Genomic DNA, 16,793 nt, shown 5'->3' on the forward strand with positions numbered 1-16,793 from the left:
TTGGTATCAGTAAGTATTCAAATGTAAGTACCTGGTTTTAAAACATCTGGTACATCCCAAATTTTCTCCAGAATTTAAATTTACTAAATATGATGAAATAAGACTAGTTAATTTGTGTTAGGATTACAAAGGATTCATCTTGTATACCTCTGTTTCTAGATGCTAAATTAATTAATTGTATAACACAACTGCAAATCACCAAGACACAGCTGTCCACCTAAACTGACAGGTCCGGCAACAATAGCATTAATCACAGAAGCAGCTATGGGGCCCTTGGTAATTCTGGTGGAGATGCAGCACAAATTGGGCTTTTATGGAAGAGTGACCAGAAGAAAGGTATTGATGTAAGACACCAATAACAAGTCCAGTTTGCAGTTTGCTGTTCTTCACAAGCTATGTAGGGAACTCAGCAACCGTGTGGAAGAAGGTGCCCTGGTCAGAGAATATTAAAATTACATTTTTCGGCATATTATGATTGCATGTTTACTTGTTTTTATTTTTTGTTGGCTGTTCTTATGGTCAGGGTGTTTTGATCACAGTCATAGCAACATGCTGCGAGGACCATGTTCTTAGTGGGGACAAGGGAGCTGGTCAGAGTTGCTTGGTGAAGATGGATAAAGCTAAATAGTGGGCTTGCCTGTAAGAAAACCCGCTGCAAAAGTCTTGACACGGAGTGGAGGTTCACTTTTTGGCAGAACAACAACTTTAAAGCCAGAGCTATCATGGCTGTTTAGATCAAAGCACAGTCATATTAGAATGGCCCAGTCAAAAGTCCAGACTTAAATCCAATTCAGAATCTGTTGCAAGACGTCAATTGTTGTTCACTGACACTCTCCAATCTGAATGAATTTTGAGCAGTTTTACAATAAAGAATGGGCAAAAACCACAATTTCTAGATGTGCAAAGCTTATGGAGACAAAACCACAGAAGACTTGCAGCTGTGTAAAGTACTGACTGAGGGGGCTGTAAAAAAACAAACCTTGTAAACTATGTATCATTTTCTTCCCATTTCACAATTATGTGCAATGGTCACTGATGGTCGATCACATAAAATCCCAATAAAATACAGTAAGGATTGCGGTTGTAACATAGTATATGAATACTTTTGCAAGGCACTATAGATTGCAATAGTATACAATGAATTAGGGTCATAGGTGTATCTGGATGCCCATGTGCTATTCCTTGCACAGGTCTGCATGGATAAACAAACTTACACCCAAATGAGGGTACTCCCATGCTTTCAGGGGAAGTGCACTCTGCGCTCCGCTCAGCATCCCCCCAGCTCATACATCATTAAGGGAGTCAGGGTGTTATTATGGCGAAAAACGCTGTGTATTAGATGGCCCGACAGATTGTGTCAGGGCCCTGCAATCCTATCAGGGCTGGATAATAAAAAGGCACTTAATCTAACTAGTTCCCAACAGTCTCTCTCTTTGCACACAGAATAGAAGGAAATTCTATGATAATCACTCTGCGCTCTAACTGTCCTTGTCGATGTCTCCTTCTCTCTGTCGCTTTCTTTCTCAGTCCGCTCCTAAAATTTAAGAGCAGTAATTATAACTTAATCCCCTCAATCTCCACCATTTATCCGCCATGAAGGGAACACAGATTAATTGCCAGCAAACTAAAATTAGTGTATTGCACTTGCTGCAAAGCAGTAATATGGAGGAGAAATAGATTTCTTCACCATGTATGATTTAATTTGCCAATTTATTTGGACCTTAACTCATTGCAAATACCGGAGTTGTGTGAGAAAAGAACAGTAGGGAGGGGGGGACTCTTTAGAACAGACACAATTTATCTCCTTGTAGAAAAACACAGGCAAGGACAAGTCAACGGACTGTCAGCCCACTCTGCTACTCCATCACTATTAGACAGCAGTGACGCTCTGTTAGGACGATGGCCGGACTTGTTGCTGGTCATGTTCTAGTTAATCAGGCAACATTTGTAATTGTCTTTCTCTTTTCAGAATAAATTTAACTTTAAGTTGACCTTTCTGTTTTTTCTGCCCTCTCTCTTTACAGTTGAGAGTAACCCGTGCCAGACCAGCCCCTGTCTCCATGGTGGGAGCTGCTTGCAGGAAGGCGACGCCTATAGCTGCTACTGTCCTCAGGGCTACTCTGGAGAGAACTGTGAAATTGGTAAGTCCCCATCAGTTTAGGTCAAAGTGCAGAGACCATGTAGTTCAGCAGCTGCACAGACATGCTGTGTCAGTGTGGCATAAGGGAAAACAATGATGTGTATACAGTGTGTTGTGAAAGTACTCGGCCCCCTTGAACTGGTCAACCTCTTGCCACATTTCAGGCTTCAAACATAAAGATATAAAATTCTAATTTTTTGTGAAGAATCAACAACAAGTGGGACACAATCGTGAAGTGGAATGAAATTTATTGGATGTGTCAAACTTTTTTAACAAATAAAAACTGAAGAGCGGGGCGTGCAATATTATTCGGCCCCCTTGCGATAATACTTTGTAGCGCCACCTTTTGCTGCAATTACAGCTGCAAGTCGCTTGGGGTATGTCTCTATCAGTTTTGCATATCGAGAGACTGAAATTCTTGCCCATTCTTCCTTGCAAAACAGCTCGAGCTCAGTGAGGTTGGATGGAGAGCGTTCGTGAACAGCAGTCTTCAGCTCTTTCCACAGATTCTCAATTGGATTCAGGTCTGGACTTTGACTAGGCCATTCCAACACCTGGATACGTTTATTTGTGAACCATTCCATTGTAGATTTGGCTTGATGTTTTGGATCATTGTCTTGTTGGAAGATAAATCTCCGTCCCAGTCTCAGGTCTCTTGCAGACTCCAACAGGTTTTCTTCCAGAATGGTCCTGTATTTGGCCCCATCCATCTTCCCATCAATTTTGACCATCTTCCCTGTCCCTGCTGACGAAAAGCAGGCCCAAACCATGATGCTGCCACCACCATGTTTGACAGTGGGGATGGTGTGTTCAGGGTGATGAGCTGTGTTGCTTTTACGCCAAACATATCGTTTTGCATTTTGGCCAAACAGTTCAATTTTGGTTTCATCTGACCAGAGCACCTTCTTCCACATGTTTCTTGTATCTCCCAGGTGGCTTGTGGCAAACGTTAAACGAGACTTTTTATGGATATCTTTGAGAAATGGCTTTCTTTTTGCCACTCTTCCAAGGCCAGATTTGTTCAGTGTACGACTGATTGTTGTCCTATGGACAGACTCTCCCATATCAGCTGTAGATCTCTGCAATTCATCCAGAGTGATCATGGGCCTCTTGGCTGCATCTTTGATCAGTCTTCTCCTTGTTCGAGATGAAAGTTTAGAGGGACGGCCGGGTCTTGTTAGATTTGCAGTGGTCTGATACTCCTTCCATTTCAATATGATTGCTTGCACAGTGCTCCTTGGGATGTTTAAAGCTTGGGAAATCTTTTTGTATCCAAATCTGGCTTTAAACTTCTCCACAACAGTATCTCGGACCTGCCTGGTGTGTTCCTTGGTCTTCATGATGCTCTCTGCGCTTTGAACAGAACCCTGAGACTATCACAGAGGAGGTGCATTTATACGGAGACTTGATTACACACAGGTGGATTCTATTTATCATCATCAGTCATTGGGGACAACATTGGATCATTCAGAGATCCTCACTGAACATCTGGAGTGAGTTTGCTGCACTGAAAGTAAAGGGGCTGAATAATATTGCACGCCCTGCTCTTCAGTTTTTTATTTGTTAAAAAAGTTTGACACATCCAATAAATTTCATTCCACTTCACAATTGTGTCCCACTTGTTGTTGATTCTTCACAAAAAAATTGAATTTTATATCTTTATGTTTGAAGCCTGAAATGTGGCAAGAGGTTGACCAGTTCAAGGGGGCCGAGTACTTTCACAGTATGCTGAGGCTAAAATCTGTAACACAATTTGAATTGGATTCATGGGGAAAATTGCTAGCTTCTATCTGCAGGATTTATTTCCAGTTTGTATTTGGAACTCTGAATCTGATCTCAGAGAAGCGACTGGTGTGCTTGCAGGTCCAGAATTTTTCGATCAAGTTCCCTGATTGAAAGTGAAAAGGGAATATCCATATGCTGGAAGTCAGTCGTGTGTGACAGAGACTTTTGGTGGTGTAGATGCTCAGCTGTGTGTGCGATTATTTCCGCTTGAATGTGTGTTTTCACCTTCTGCCCCGTGAGAAGCAGGCAGCTCATCTTTCCACTCAACTGTGAGATGGGAGAGTGTGGCTGTCAAAAAATGATGGTGCAGTGATTTAGGTGTATGAGCCTTTGTGTATGTGTGTGTGTGACAGAGGCATGCAAGGACTGACTGTCCACAGAGGAGCTGTGAGCTCAGCGAAGGGTGGAGTGGCTGATTAAAGTGCAGTGGCAGCAGGCAGCACAAACTGCTGCAATGACAAGACAAGAAATTATAAAGGAAATCCATGAACGGGATTTGGAAAAATCAGCAAAAGCATTTTAAATGAATTAAAGTTTGAGCTTAAACAAATCAATACTGATACAGCTTATGAATGATTTGAATCAAGTGGAACATTTAACTGCAGCAATGCATTGTGGCTGATTTCCAATTGCCAGCTTTTGTTATGCTTTGTCCTACCAATACTGTTTAGCCCGTTCTAAGTTCTCTTTAAGAACTGTATTGTAAGAAGATACACTATATTGCCAAAAGTATTTGTCAGTCTACTTTTACATGTACTTGAACTTTGGTGACATCCTATTCTTATTCTTCTCTATAAGGTCCAACTTTTTGAGGGACCTACCGTTGCCATAGCAACTTTAACTATTCTTTAAACGTCTTCAACAAGGTTTGAAAGTGCGTTTATAGTCAGAATACCAGAATTGCAGCCTCCGCTTTAATTTATCCCAAAAGTGTTCAAGACAGTCGAGGCCAGTCAGGTTTCTCCTCACCATACGTTATACACCTGCACCCATGGACGTGATTAGAACACTGAATTTCATTGATTTGGGGGTGTGACCCAATACTTTTGGCAGTACAGTGTATATATCACATTCACATTCATTTTTGCGACACTAGTGGCCTATTTTTGTTCTTTGAAATTAGGCAGATAGGAAGTTGTGGAGAGAGGGGGAGGACATGCAGCACAAATCCCTTGGGTCGGGACTCGAACCAGGGACAGCTGCGTCAAGGACTGAAGCCTCTGTATATGGGTTGCACACTCTACCGCTATGCCATGCCCCGCACCTCATGTTGCCTTGTTCAACCGAGCATGACAGATTAAGAAGAGAAAATTTAAATTAAAGACAAACAAAAACAATTTATACACTATACAAAGTCACTCACTGTAAATGAGGGTTTAAATAATATTTTAAAACAACAATTTGACATTGGAGTTGACATTTTAAAATATCTTTAGCATCTTATAGTTATTTCTGGTTATTACATGGTTAGCATTACTGAATTGGCAGTTTCCATGTATATTTCCAAGAGAAAGAGATCTTTACCCTAAGCTTGAAACCAGTCAGGGCTGATTAACCTGTAAATCTTCAAATTCTGGTCACCATCCTGTTTCTCTGTGCATCTATAATTTCAAATTTATAAAAAGACAAAATATTGAATTTTGACTTTATTACAGTGTGAGCAACCTTGCGCAGGTCAGAACAAAGCCTTTATTAGTGTGGTTTGAGATTTTGTATGGTTCAGTCAGATATTTCAGAAAGCCAGATTCTACACAGATGGGAGCTTGACCAAACACAAATCTGAGAAGAAATCTAAGAACAAAATTCAGAGTGGTGTGGAAATAAAGAGCAGTAAAGTGAACTGCATATTGGACCCAGTTCCTAAAGACAGCTCTGTGTCAATTTAGATTTACTGTTTAATCCTGTTATTTTAGCATGAATGTAGCACACAAAGTGTATTAAAATGATCAACAATGTATTTGATTTGATTTGTTCAGGAAGAACATTATGTAAAGTAAATGTGCTTTCTCTTCCTAGAACTGCTTTTTGCAAGGTCAAGTGTGTTGTAAATATGAATCTGAGAATATTATTTAATATTAATATTTTAATATTAATATTTTACCAAATAATATTCCGGTCTGTTAAGGATTGTCCTGTGAATACCAGCCCCATTAAGGCGATGGTATTAGGACAGAATAGAAAGGTGTGAGACGAGCTCAGGCATTATTGAACAGCATAAACTCTGCACACATATGGAATGAATTCACACAATTTCTTAAAATACAAGAATTTATTAACAAAAATAAGTCAACTCAAAGTCCAACATATTTCAATCAACAAACTCTTTACTATGCTAAAACAATCCAACTAAACTACCAAGCAGAATTAAAGAATAATGACAACTAATAGACTATGTACAATATAAACAAGTTGATTAAAAATTATTAGAAATCATGACCAAAAAGAGTGATGCAACATTACCATGCAATGTTTATGTTTGAGAACCACGGATTATCTTGAAGAATCTGGAAGTGAAGTTAAGTTAGTTTTGGAACTAACTTAGAAAATAATCAGCAACCTTTAGACAACCCTTCACAATGCAAGATCAGATTAAATATTATTTTAATAAAATAATGTTTTAAATAATGATCTGCTGAATAAAACCCACCTCCTGGATGACTAATTCTCAACGGTGTCTAATTAGCTGCCTTCATTTATTAAAATAATATTTGAAGAAATATTATTGAGTATTTTGGAAAAGAGCCAAATCTTTCTGGAGAAATGGGGCTTAATGGTGTTTACTTAGTTATCAACTTTAGTAAATGATGTTCGGGGACTATTATTCACTAGCTTGAAAACTAACAACCTTTCTGTTGACTAGCCTTAATGCGAGCACACGTGTATTTACCGGCTGGCCGTTGGGCTAACAAAGAGTTAGCTTCCCGCTAACTTCCTCAGTTTCTCCCGATCAGAAGGTGACCAGCTGTTCGTTACCGTAAACACGGTTGCGGCCGTCGTCTTTCCTCCAGACTCGGCTTGTCGAAACAGCTTCTCTCGGAACACCGTTTGCTTCTGTGGGGCCTCGAAGAGAAAATGTAAGCAACTCTTACACCTTAATTTCTCCGTTCATGAATGAAAATACCGGATACACAGACAGTATTTCATTCTACTTAACTTTTGCAAATGATCGGTCCTTGGATCCAGTTGAATTTATGTCCTTTTGCCAGCAAAAGACATTCAGCGCGCTGTGTTCCCTCCTGACCCGATGGTCATCGGTGTGGAAGAGAAAAACTTGTGGAAAGGTGGGGCTTTTATCTGGGTATTGGCGCCACAGGAAGTCCGCAGTTACCCCATTTCCTGGCTGTGCTGGAAGAAGGTTAATGCACTTTATTTTGAAAGGTTCCAGGAAAGTATGTACCGGAGTTTTAGTGTTGAACACCCATGGCTGTGTGGTCCCAACAAGTGCATTTTCCAAAAGTGTACACATTCTATCCAAACCGCTATTCTCGTAATGAACATGCTGTAAACAGAAACCTAACTCTGTCACTTTTGGTGCTTAGCATAAGTGACAATGCAGCAGTGACCTTCATTTAGCTGTTACATAGCCACAGTCTACCTCTCTGAGTGTGAAGGTAAGCTGAATATAGAGAAATATTTTTATTGGGCTTCATATTGGACCTTCAGTTGTTGCTTCATATTGGACCTTCAGTTGTTGTTTACAGTAACTCTCCAGTTAGAACTGTTTGATCAGTCTGTTAGACTCACCATTCTCAGATAGACTATCAATTGCTAAATCTGTTATGTTCTTGGTACTTAACAACTATGTCTGGTGCTATCTTTGATGTAGTTGTTTATTTTTATTCTGGATTTATGTCTTTACATAAAAAGTTTTGATTTACGTTGCTTCTGTACTGGGTCTTTGCCATAGTTCCATCTCTCCATTTGCTTTGTCTTATCAGAGATTGGGTTGCAGGAATAAAAGGTGCAGGAGAGAAAGCCAGTAATCCCTCTCCCCACTGACACTCTGCAGCTCTTTCTGTGAAAACCAATGGGTGTTCTTAGGCCAGGAAAGATATATACTCCCTCCAGGAAGTTCAGGGTCTCCCCTGGGATGTCTTCTTGAGACTTGCCAATATTACGAATCAGAAAAAGGCGGACCCAAGATTCAGCCCGACACAGTACTGAAAATTTAAAAGGTTTATTCAGCCACAGGAAAACGTCACTCAGGTAAAATTCCACACAGCTTGCGGGAATCACTGGGGCAGAAAGAGGAATTAGTGACTTGTAGTTTCTCCAGATATTGCAGATATCAGAAAAGTCACTAACCTGCTTTTGTCTTGAGTATAACTTGAAGCCCAGAGGGGAAACCTCAGTGGGTGCAGGCAGTGATCTCCACAGCACAGGTAAGATGTGACTCCAGGCTGAATAATCCAAGGGCAAGGCTGGCTCAATAATCCGAGGACAGAAACAGGGTCAATGATCGGAACAAGAGACGTCAGGCAAGGGGCAGGCAGAGGCATAAACCAGATGCAGGAAACAGGGTCAAAACCAAAATCCAAACAGTCCGACAGGGAGCAGGCAGAGAGGCAAAAATCCAAAAGACAAGGCAAGGTCAAGAACAATGATCAAACAGGAAGGAACGCTGGATATCTACTCACACAATGGCTTTCAAAAATATGGCACCGTCTGCTTGTCAGAGTCAGTATATATCAGGGAAGACACAGGTGCTTGGTATGCCACAGATTGCACTGCACTGCAGCAGCCACCAGGTGCATCTCATCTGCTGATTGCAGCCAGGGAGACAGGGTAGAGCAGACGTGCCAGAATCATAACAGTACCCCCCCTCTAAGGTCCCTCCCTCCAAGTCGGGGCTCCACGAAGGGCTTGATCTGAGAAACGTGGAACGTGGGGTGAATCCTCATGGAGTTGGGTAATCTCAGCCGTACAGTGACAGAGTTGATGATCTTGGAGATTTGGAAAGGTCCAACAAATCGGGGTGCCAATTTCAGGGATTCTACCCTTAATGGGAGATCCTTGGCGGAGAGCCAAACCTTCTGCCCCACCTGGTACTTAGGGGCAGGGATCCGTCTCCAGTTGGCCGTTCTTGACTGATCCAGTGACATTCTGATCATCGACCTCCTAGCCTTTCTCCATATTCTTTGGCACCTTAGGGAAGCCACTTGGGCGGACGGAACATTAGCCTCTCTCTCCTGAACTGAAAACATGGGTGGCTGGAAACCAAACACAACATGAAAAGGGGACAAACCAGTGGCTCTTGATTGCATAGAGTTCATGGCGTATTCAACCCAGGGCAAATTTTGTGACCACATAAAATGCGAAGTTTTGTTTCTACTTCTTGGTTGGCTTTCTAGGTTTGGCCATCAGACTGAGGATGAAACCCTGAAGAAAGACTAACAGAAATTCCCAACAAAGAACAAAACTCCTTCCAAAAGCGTGACACAAACTGGGGTCCTCTATCGGAAACAATGTCATTAGGAATTCCATGGAGCCTAAAAACTTCTCTGGTCATTATCTCACCCATCTCCATTGCAGATGGAAGCTTCTCCAGGGGCACCAGATGAACCATCTTTGAAAATATGTCAATTATGGTTAGTAGTACAGAGTGACCATTAGAAACCGGTAAACCTGTCACAAAGTCCATTGCAATGTGCGACTATGGGCGAGGGGAATGGGCAATGGGTGCAACAACCCCGCAGGGGGGTGACGAGAAGGCTTGGCTTGACAACACTGAGTGCATTCAGAAACAAAGTCTTTGACATCCTTAACCAGCGATGGCCACCAAAACTGAGTTTGAACTGTCTGAATTGTTCTGCTGATTCCAGGATGACAAACGAGACGAGAGCAATGACAAAACTACAGTACCTTAGGCACAAGACGTTCAGGAACAAAACAACGGTCCGGTGGGCATGATGGTGGGATAGGCAGATCCCTAATGGCCTCCTAGACCTCCCTTTCCACCTCAACTCGGGACACAGACAACTTGACGGGTTCAGGAAGGATAAACTCCTCTTCACCCTCAGAGTGAGATTCTGCGGGCTCTTGAATCCGGGATAGGGTGTCAGGTTTGCCATTTTTACTCCCTGGCCTGTAAGACAGGGAGAAATTAAAACGACCAAAAAACAGAGCCCACCTTGCCTGCCTGGGGTTCAGCCGTTTTGCTGATTTCAGGTACTCCAAGTTCTTATGGTCAGTCCACACCATAAACGGCTCCTTAGTCCCCTCCAGTCAATGTCTCCACTCTGTCAACGCCAACTTGACAGCCAGCAACTCTCTGTTTCCCACGTCGTAATTCCGCTCAGCCTGTGACAGAGTCCTTGAAAAGAAGGCACATGGGTGAACACGATCATCATCACCTCTTTGGCTTAATATGGCTCCGACCCCAGTGCTTGAGGCATCCACCTCCACGATAAACTGTCTCTCTGGGTCAGGAGACTGTAACACAAGAGCTGACGTGAAGAGTTCCTTCAACTTATTGAAGGCCTTCTCTGCATCCTTATTCCACAAAAAGTTTGCCTTGGAAGAGGTAAGAGCGTTCAGGGGAGTAGCAACCAGGCTGTAATTTCTGATAAACCTATAAAAGTTTGCGAAGCCCAGAAATCTTTGAAGCTGCTTGCGATCAGTTGGAACAGACCATTCCAATACGGCCTTCACTTTGGAGGGGTCGACAAGCACTTTATCTGGGAAAATGATGAAGCCTACAAAGGAAGTGGTAGTTATGTGAAACTCACATTTTTCTGCCTTGACGAACAACTGGTTTTGGAGAAGATGCAGGAGAACAGCTCTGACATGTTTTCTGTGGGTTTCCAGATCTTGAGAATAAATCAGTATGTCATCAAAATAAACAAATACGAATTGACCCACCATGTCTCTTAGAACGTCATTGACCAATGACTGAAAAACTGCAGGAGCGTTAGTAAGTCCAAATGGCATGACCTTGTATTCATAATGGCCCGTAGGCGTGTTGAAAGCCGTTTTCTACTCATCTCCTTCTCTGATTCAGACCAGATGATATGCACTCCTTAGATCCAGCTTAGAAAATATCTTGGCTCCCTGGATCTGATCAAAAGCTGTGTTCATGAGTGGTAAGGGGTATCTATTTTTAACTGTTATCTTATTAAGGCCTCTATAATCAATGCATGGTCTCAACAAACCATCCTTCTTCCCAACAAAAAAGAAACCAGCACCTGCAGGAGAGGAAGAAGGTTGAATGTGCCCTGCCTTTAATGCCTCATCAACATAATTCTTCATGGCCCTGTGCTCTGGACCAGACAAAGAATAGATTCTGCCTTTAGGGGGTGATGTGCCAGGAAGCAAATCAATAGCACAATCATACGGTCTGTGGGGTGGCAGAGCTGTGGCCTTGATCTTATTAAATACTTCCTTTAAATCATGGTATTCTTGCGGTACCTTTGATAAATTCGGATAGGTCTTCTCAACCTCATTTTCCACACTAACCTCCGTAGCAGCAGACAAAAGGCAGTCTGCTGAACATGACTCAGGCCAACCCAGAACTTCTTTTTTCTTCCAGTCAATGTGAGGGTTGTGTTTCTGCAACCAGGAGGCCCCTAGGACTACAGGAAGTTCAGGTGAATTAATTATCATGAAAGTTACTTTTTCTTGATGATTATCTCGAACTGTTAAGGTAATCTCCTCCTTCCTGAGGTGTGAATTGTTCATGCTTTGACCATCCAAAGCTGGAATGTTTCTTGTGTCAGCTGACGGAACAAGTTTTTCCTCAGTAAGAGGTGACCGACTCCTTCTCTCTTGTCAGTGTGCAGAAACCAGAGTTAATGATGAGCAACCCTTCTCATGTCGCTTCTCCCTCCTTCTCTCTGCCAGCCGAATATCATTGCGAGCAGCCAGATCCTCGAGTTGTTTCAAGGAAGAAGGGTAGTCACGGGTCGCTACCTCATCCTTGATGTCTGCGTTTAATCCTTTCATGAATGCATCCATCTGTGCTGCCTCATTCCAACGGCTCTCTGCGGCCAACAAATGAAAGTCAATTATATTGGATGAGACAGGCTGATCACCCTGTTTGAGGGACAGTAATCCTCTTGCGGCCTCACGACTTGGAATAACAGGGTCCTTGGAAAAAGTTTCATAGAGGTTACAAGATGCAGACCTGTTATGCCATTCAGCAGTTCCCCACTGTTTTGCCTTTCCTGCCAGCAGAGATATAACAAAAGCCACCTTGGAACGTTCAGTGGGAAAGGATGACGGCTGAAGCTCAAAATGAATTTCACACTGAGTTAGGAAAGCTCGACATTGGTGTGGGTCTCCCCTGAACATCTCAGGCGGAGATAGGCGTGGCTCCCTTACCTCTGCTGTTGTCCGTGTTACTTGGGCGTGGTTTCTTTGTGACGGTGGCGGCTTGGAGACAAGATTGCCAGAACGTAATGTGGAAATTATTTCCTCCAAGCCGGAACCCAACCAGGAAAGGGTCTCATCAACGTGGGTGCACCACTGTTGTGCTGGCGATGGGTCCATTTTTGGCCAGATTTTTATATTACGAATCAGAAAAAGGCGGACCCAAGATTCAGCCAGACACAGTACTGAAAATTTTAAAGGTTTATTCAGCCACAGGAAAACGTCACTCAGGTAAAACTCCACACAGCTTCTGGGAATCACTGGGGCAGAAAGAGGAATTAGTTACTTGTAGTTTCTCCAGATATTGCAGGGATCAGAAAAGCCACTAACCTGCTTTTGTCTTTAGTAGAACTTGAAACCCAGAGGGGAAACCTCAGTGGGTGCAGGCAGTGATCTCCACAGCACAGGTAAGATGTGACTCCAGGCTGAATAATCCAAGGGCAAGGCTGGCTCAATAATCCGAGGACAGAAACAGGGTCAATGATCGGAACAAGAGACGTCAAGCAAGGGGCAGGCAGAGGCATAAACCAGATGCAGGAAACAGGGTCAAAACCAAAATCCAAACAGTCCGACTGGGAGCAGGCAGAGAGGCAAAAATCCAAAAGACAAGGCAAGGTCAAGAACAATGATCAAACAGGAAGGAACGCTGGATATCTACTCACATGATGGCTTTCAAAAATATGGCACCGTCCGCTTGTCAGAGTCAGTATATATCAGGGAAGACACAGGTGCTTGATATGCCACAGATTGCTCTGCACTGCAGCAGCCACCAGGTGCATCTCATCTGCTGATTGCAGCCAGGGAGACAGGGTAGAGCAGACATGCCAGAATCATAACAGCCAAAAGAAGGTACATCCTGACAAGGAAGCCTAAACCACCTTAGCTGACTTCTCTCAATACATAGAAGAAGTGGGTTTACTTTGAGCTCCCAGATGGAACACCTTACCCTATCTTTGAGTTCAGCCACCAAATGGAGGAAGCTCATTTCAGCCACTGATGATCCATACCTCGTGAACATAGGTTAGGCTCGAAGTGAACAGATCAGTAAATCGAGAGCCTTGCTTTTTAGCTAATTTATTTCTATACCATTAAAAACTGTACCAGCTTCCCCGTTATTGCATATGAGGCCCCTATCCATCTACGGTACAGACCAAAAGTTTGGACACACCTTCTCATTCAAAGAGTTTTCTTTATTTTCATGACTATGAATATTGTAGCTTCACACTGAAGGCATCAAAACTATGAATTAACACATGTGGAATTATATACTGAACAAAAAAGTGTGGAACAACTGAAAATATGTCTTATATTCTAGGTTCTTCAAAGTAGCCACCTTTTGCTTTGATTACTGCTCCGCACACTCTTGGCATTCTGTTGATGAGCTTCAAGAGGTAGTCACCTGAAATGGTGTTCACTTCACAGGTGTGCCTTGTCAGGTTTAATAAGTGGGATTTCAAGCCTTATAAATGGGGTTGGGACCATCAGTTGTGTTGTGCAGGAGGTAGATACATTACACAGCTGATAGTCCTACTAAATAGACTGTTAGAATTTGTATTATGGCAAGAAAAAAGCAGCTAAGTAAAGAAACATGAGTGGCCATCATTACTTTAAGAAATGAAGGTCAGTCAGTCCGAACAATTGGGAAAACTTTGAAAGTGTCTCCAAAGGCAGTCGCAAAAACCATCAAGCGCTACAAAGAAACTGGCTCACATGAGGACCGCCCCAGGAAAGGAAGACCAAGAGTCACCTCTGCTGCGGACGATAACTTCATCCGAGTCACCAGCCTCAGAAATCGCAGGTTAACAGCTGCTCAGATTAAAGAACAGGTCAATGGACATTATGACATTAGAATGGACATTAGAGCAGTGGAAATCTGTGCTTTGGTCTGATGAGTCCAAGTTTGAGATCTTTGGCTCCAACCACCGTGTCTTTGTGCAGCGCAAAAGAGGGGAATGGATGGACTCTACATGCCTGGTTCCCACCATGAAGCATGGAGGAGGAGGTGTGAAAGTGTGGGGGTGCTTTGCTGGTGACACTGTTGGGGATTTATTCAAAATTGAAGGCATACTGAACCAGCATGGCTACCACAGCATCTTGCAGTGGCATGCTATTCCATCCGGTTTGCGTTTAGTTGGACCATCATTTATTTTTCAACATGACAATGACCCCAAACACCCCTCCAGGCTGTGTAAGGGCTATTTGACCAAGAAGGAGAGTGATGGGGTGCTGCGCCAGATGACCTGGCCTCCACAGTCACCGGACTTGAACCCAATCGAGATGGTTTGGGGTGAGCTGGACCGCAGAGTGAAGGCAAAAGGGCCAACAAGTGCTATGCATCTCTGGGAACTCCTTCAAGACTGTTGGAAAACCATTTCAGGTGACTACCTCTTGAACCTCATCAACAGAATGCCAAGAGTGTGCGGAGCAGTAATCAAAGCAAAAGGTGGCTACTTTGAAGAACCTAGAATATAAGACATATTTTCAGTTGTTTCCCACTTTTTTGTTCAGTATATAATTCCACATGTGTTAATTCATAGTTTTGATGCCTTCAGTGTGAAGCTACAATATTCATAGTCATGAAAATAAAGACAACTCTTTGAATGAGAAGGTGTGTCCAAACCTTTTGTCTGTACTATATGTTCTGCTCCATCGTGCTGCTTGTAAACAAGACACTGGGATACTTGAACTCCTTGCTTGAGGCAGATATATAACCTTTGGAATAGTTTTCTTCTATATTTTTTTATTTACATTTTCTGCATTCCTGTTGACTTAATTGTTTATGTCAGTGTTACTTTTGATTGTCCCAGCCATTCAAGAATCGATCAAGTATCATCTATCCATCCATCTGTTGTCTAAACCCCCTTATTCCTGCTCAGAGTTGTTGAAGGGCTGGTACCTAGCTCCAGTAATCAATGGACAAGAGGCTGGGAACACCCTGGACAGGCCAGCAGTCTCTCCAACAACTAAAAGCATTTCAGGCTGAAGAAATCATTAAATCCATTTGGTGTGTTAAGTCTGGATATCCTGTATGCTCTTTATTTGCCTTTGTGAGATTTTCAAACCCATAGATTTTATAACAAGAGGGTGAAGCATGATATTCTTCACTGAAGTGTTTCCAGTCTATTTTGTCTGTGTAAAATGCTGCTGTATTTTTTAAAATATTTGTTGTTTCAGAGGTCCACAGACCTTTGTTTTGTTCCTTTGTTTCAGTAATTATTAAGTAATTGTTAACACAAAGGAATATTTAAAGTAAATGTTGGGTTTTAGGTTTAGCATTCCACATGGGATTTTGATGTTGATACACAACCTTGTTCCAGGTTTTATTGATGCAAAGTTGTTGTTAACAGCACTCAATCTGGCACATTGATTGCGGCTCCTGGGGAAATAACTGTGGGTTGAACTGCTTAAAAAATATGGATTGCAAGAAGGAATCACACTGTGCTTAATATGGATATTAAACAAACAGCAGTTTAATGTTTCTGCCCTTAGACAAGTCTTCCTTTAAGGCTTTTATTTTCTTTCACAATTTAAATTGTGCCCTAAGATTTAATTCAAGGTTATTCTGCTGTTTATTCTGAAATATATTTATGGCTCTGTGTTACTTATTGATCCACACACATACAATAGGATGAGCTACAGCTTTGAGAGTCACCACTCAAAAAAGGTCAACTAGCAGATAGTTAAGGTCAAGAAGGGCATATTGTCCTTAGGCTGATTATCAGTAACCTTTAAGGTTTGATGTAAAAATACTTCAAAGCTAAAGGTGGGCCTGACTTGGAGATCAATCAACCTCTGGATCAATAACTTTTATCTAAGAAGCATTATTTTACTCACAGACACAAGCTTATAATGACTTGGGTTTTTCTATCTTATTTGGATGTGTTATTAAGCTTAAAAGAATTGGAGCAGTTTTTCCTATAGGAACTTGAAATTAATGCTGACATATATGTAAGTGCAAAGATAGATGAAAAGTACATTAATAGCATAATTTTCTATGAATTGCTTACTTCCATGTCTTTCTCCCAGGGCTTTCTTTTCTCTGGAGAGTTTAACATGCTGATTAATTGGATAAATAGCTGTCCAGCTGATGTTATTAATATTAATAAACATAAAAGGCCAAAATGGTTAATTTCCTTAATTAGCAAATGGTTCAGTTTGGTTTTGAAAGCTCACTGCAACACTATTTTAAAGTAAAGGTTTAATCAGTAATTGATCAAAGATTTTAACTCTTGTTTCCATGGTGAGTATTTAAAACCTTCATGTAGTTGATTTTAGATATTTTTGTTGAATTCACCACTGTCCTTTAGTTTTCTCTATCGTCTGTTACGTTTTTTAAACTGTTACATCACAGTCCATGATCTGCTAAGCAAGGTCATGGACTTCCAGCTAACCAATTTTGTGTATTTGTCATTTTTATTTCTCACTGTGATTTTGTAGTCAAAGCTCAAGTATGCCGAAGTTGCAAGTTGAGAAGTCTTAATGTTCAGTTGTTGGCTGTAAT

The 16,793-nt window shown here is 41.9% G+C and overlaps 1 protein-coding gene across 2 annotated transcripts in view; it reads left to right on the forward strand.

Annotated features, from left to right (window-relative positions):
• The window catches only part of ncanb (neurocan b), a 250,046-nt gene that overhangs the window by 156,605 nt on the left and 76,648 nt on the right, over window positions 1-16,793 (forward strand). For both annotated transcript variants that reach the window (XM_047375781.1, XM_047375782.1), the window contains exon 10: window positions 2,025-2,141. In XM_047375781.1, coding sequence (XP_047231737.1) covers window positions 2,025-2,141 — 117 coding nt within the window. The remainder of the gene's footprint in view (window positions 1-2,024; window positions 2,142-16,793) is intronic.

The sequence above is a fragment of the Girardinichthys multiradiatus genome, chromosome 9 (assembly GCF_021462225.1).
Source record: "Girardinichthys multiradiatus isolate DD_20200921_A chromosome 9, DD_fGirMul_XY1, whole genome shotgun sequence".
Classification (NCBI taxonomy): domain Eukaryota; kingdom Metazoa; phylum Chordata; class Actinopteri; order Cyprinodontiformes; family Goodeidae; genus Girardinichthys; species Girardinichthys multiradiatus.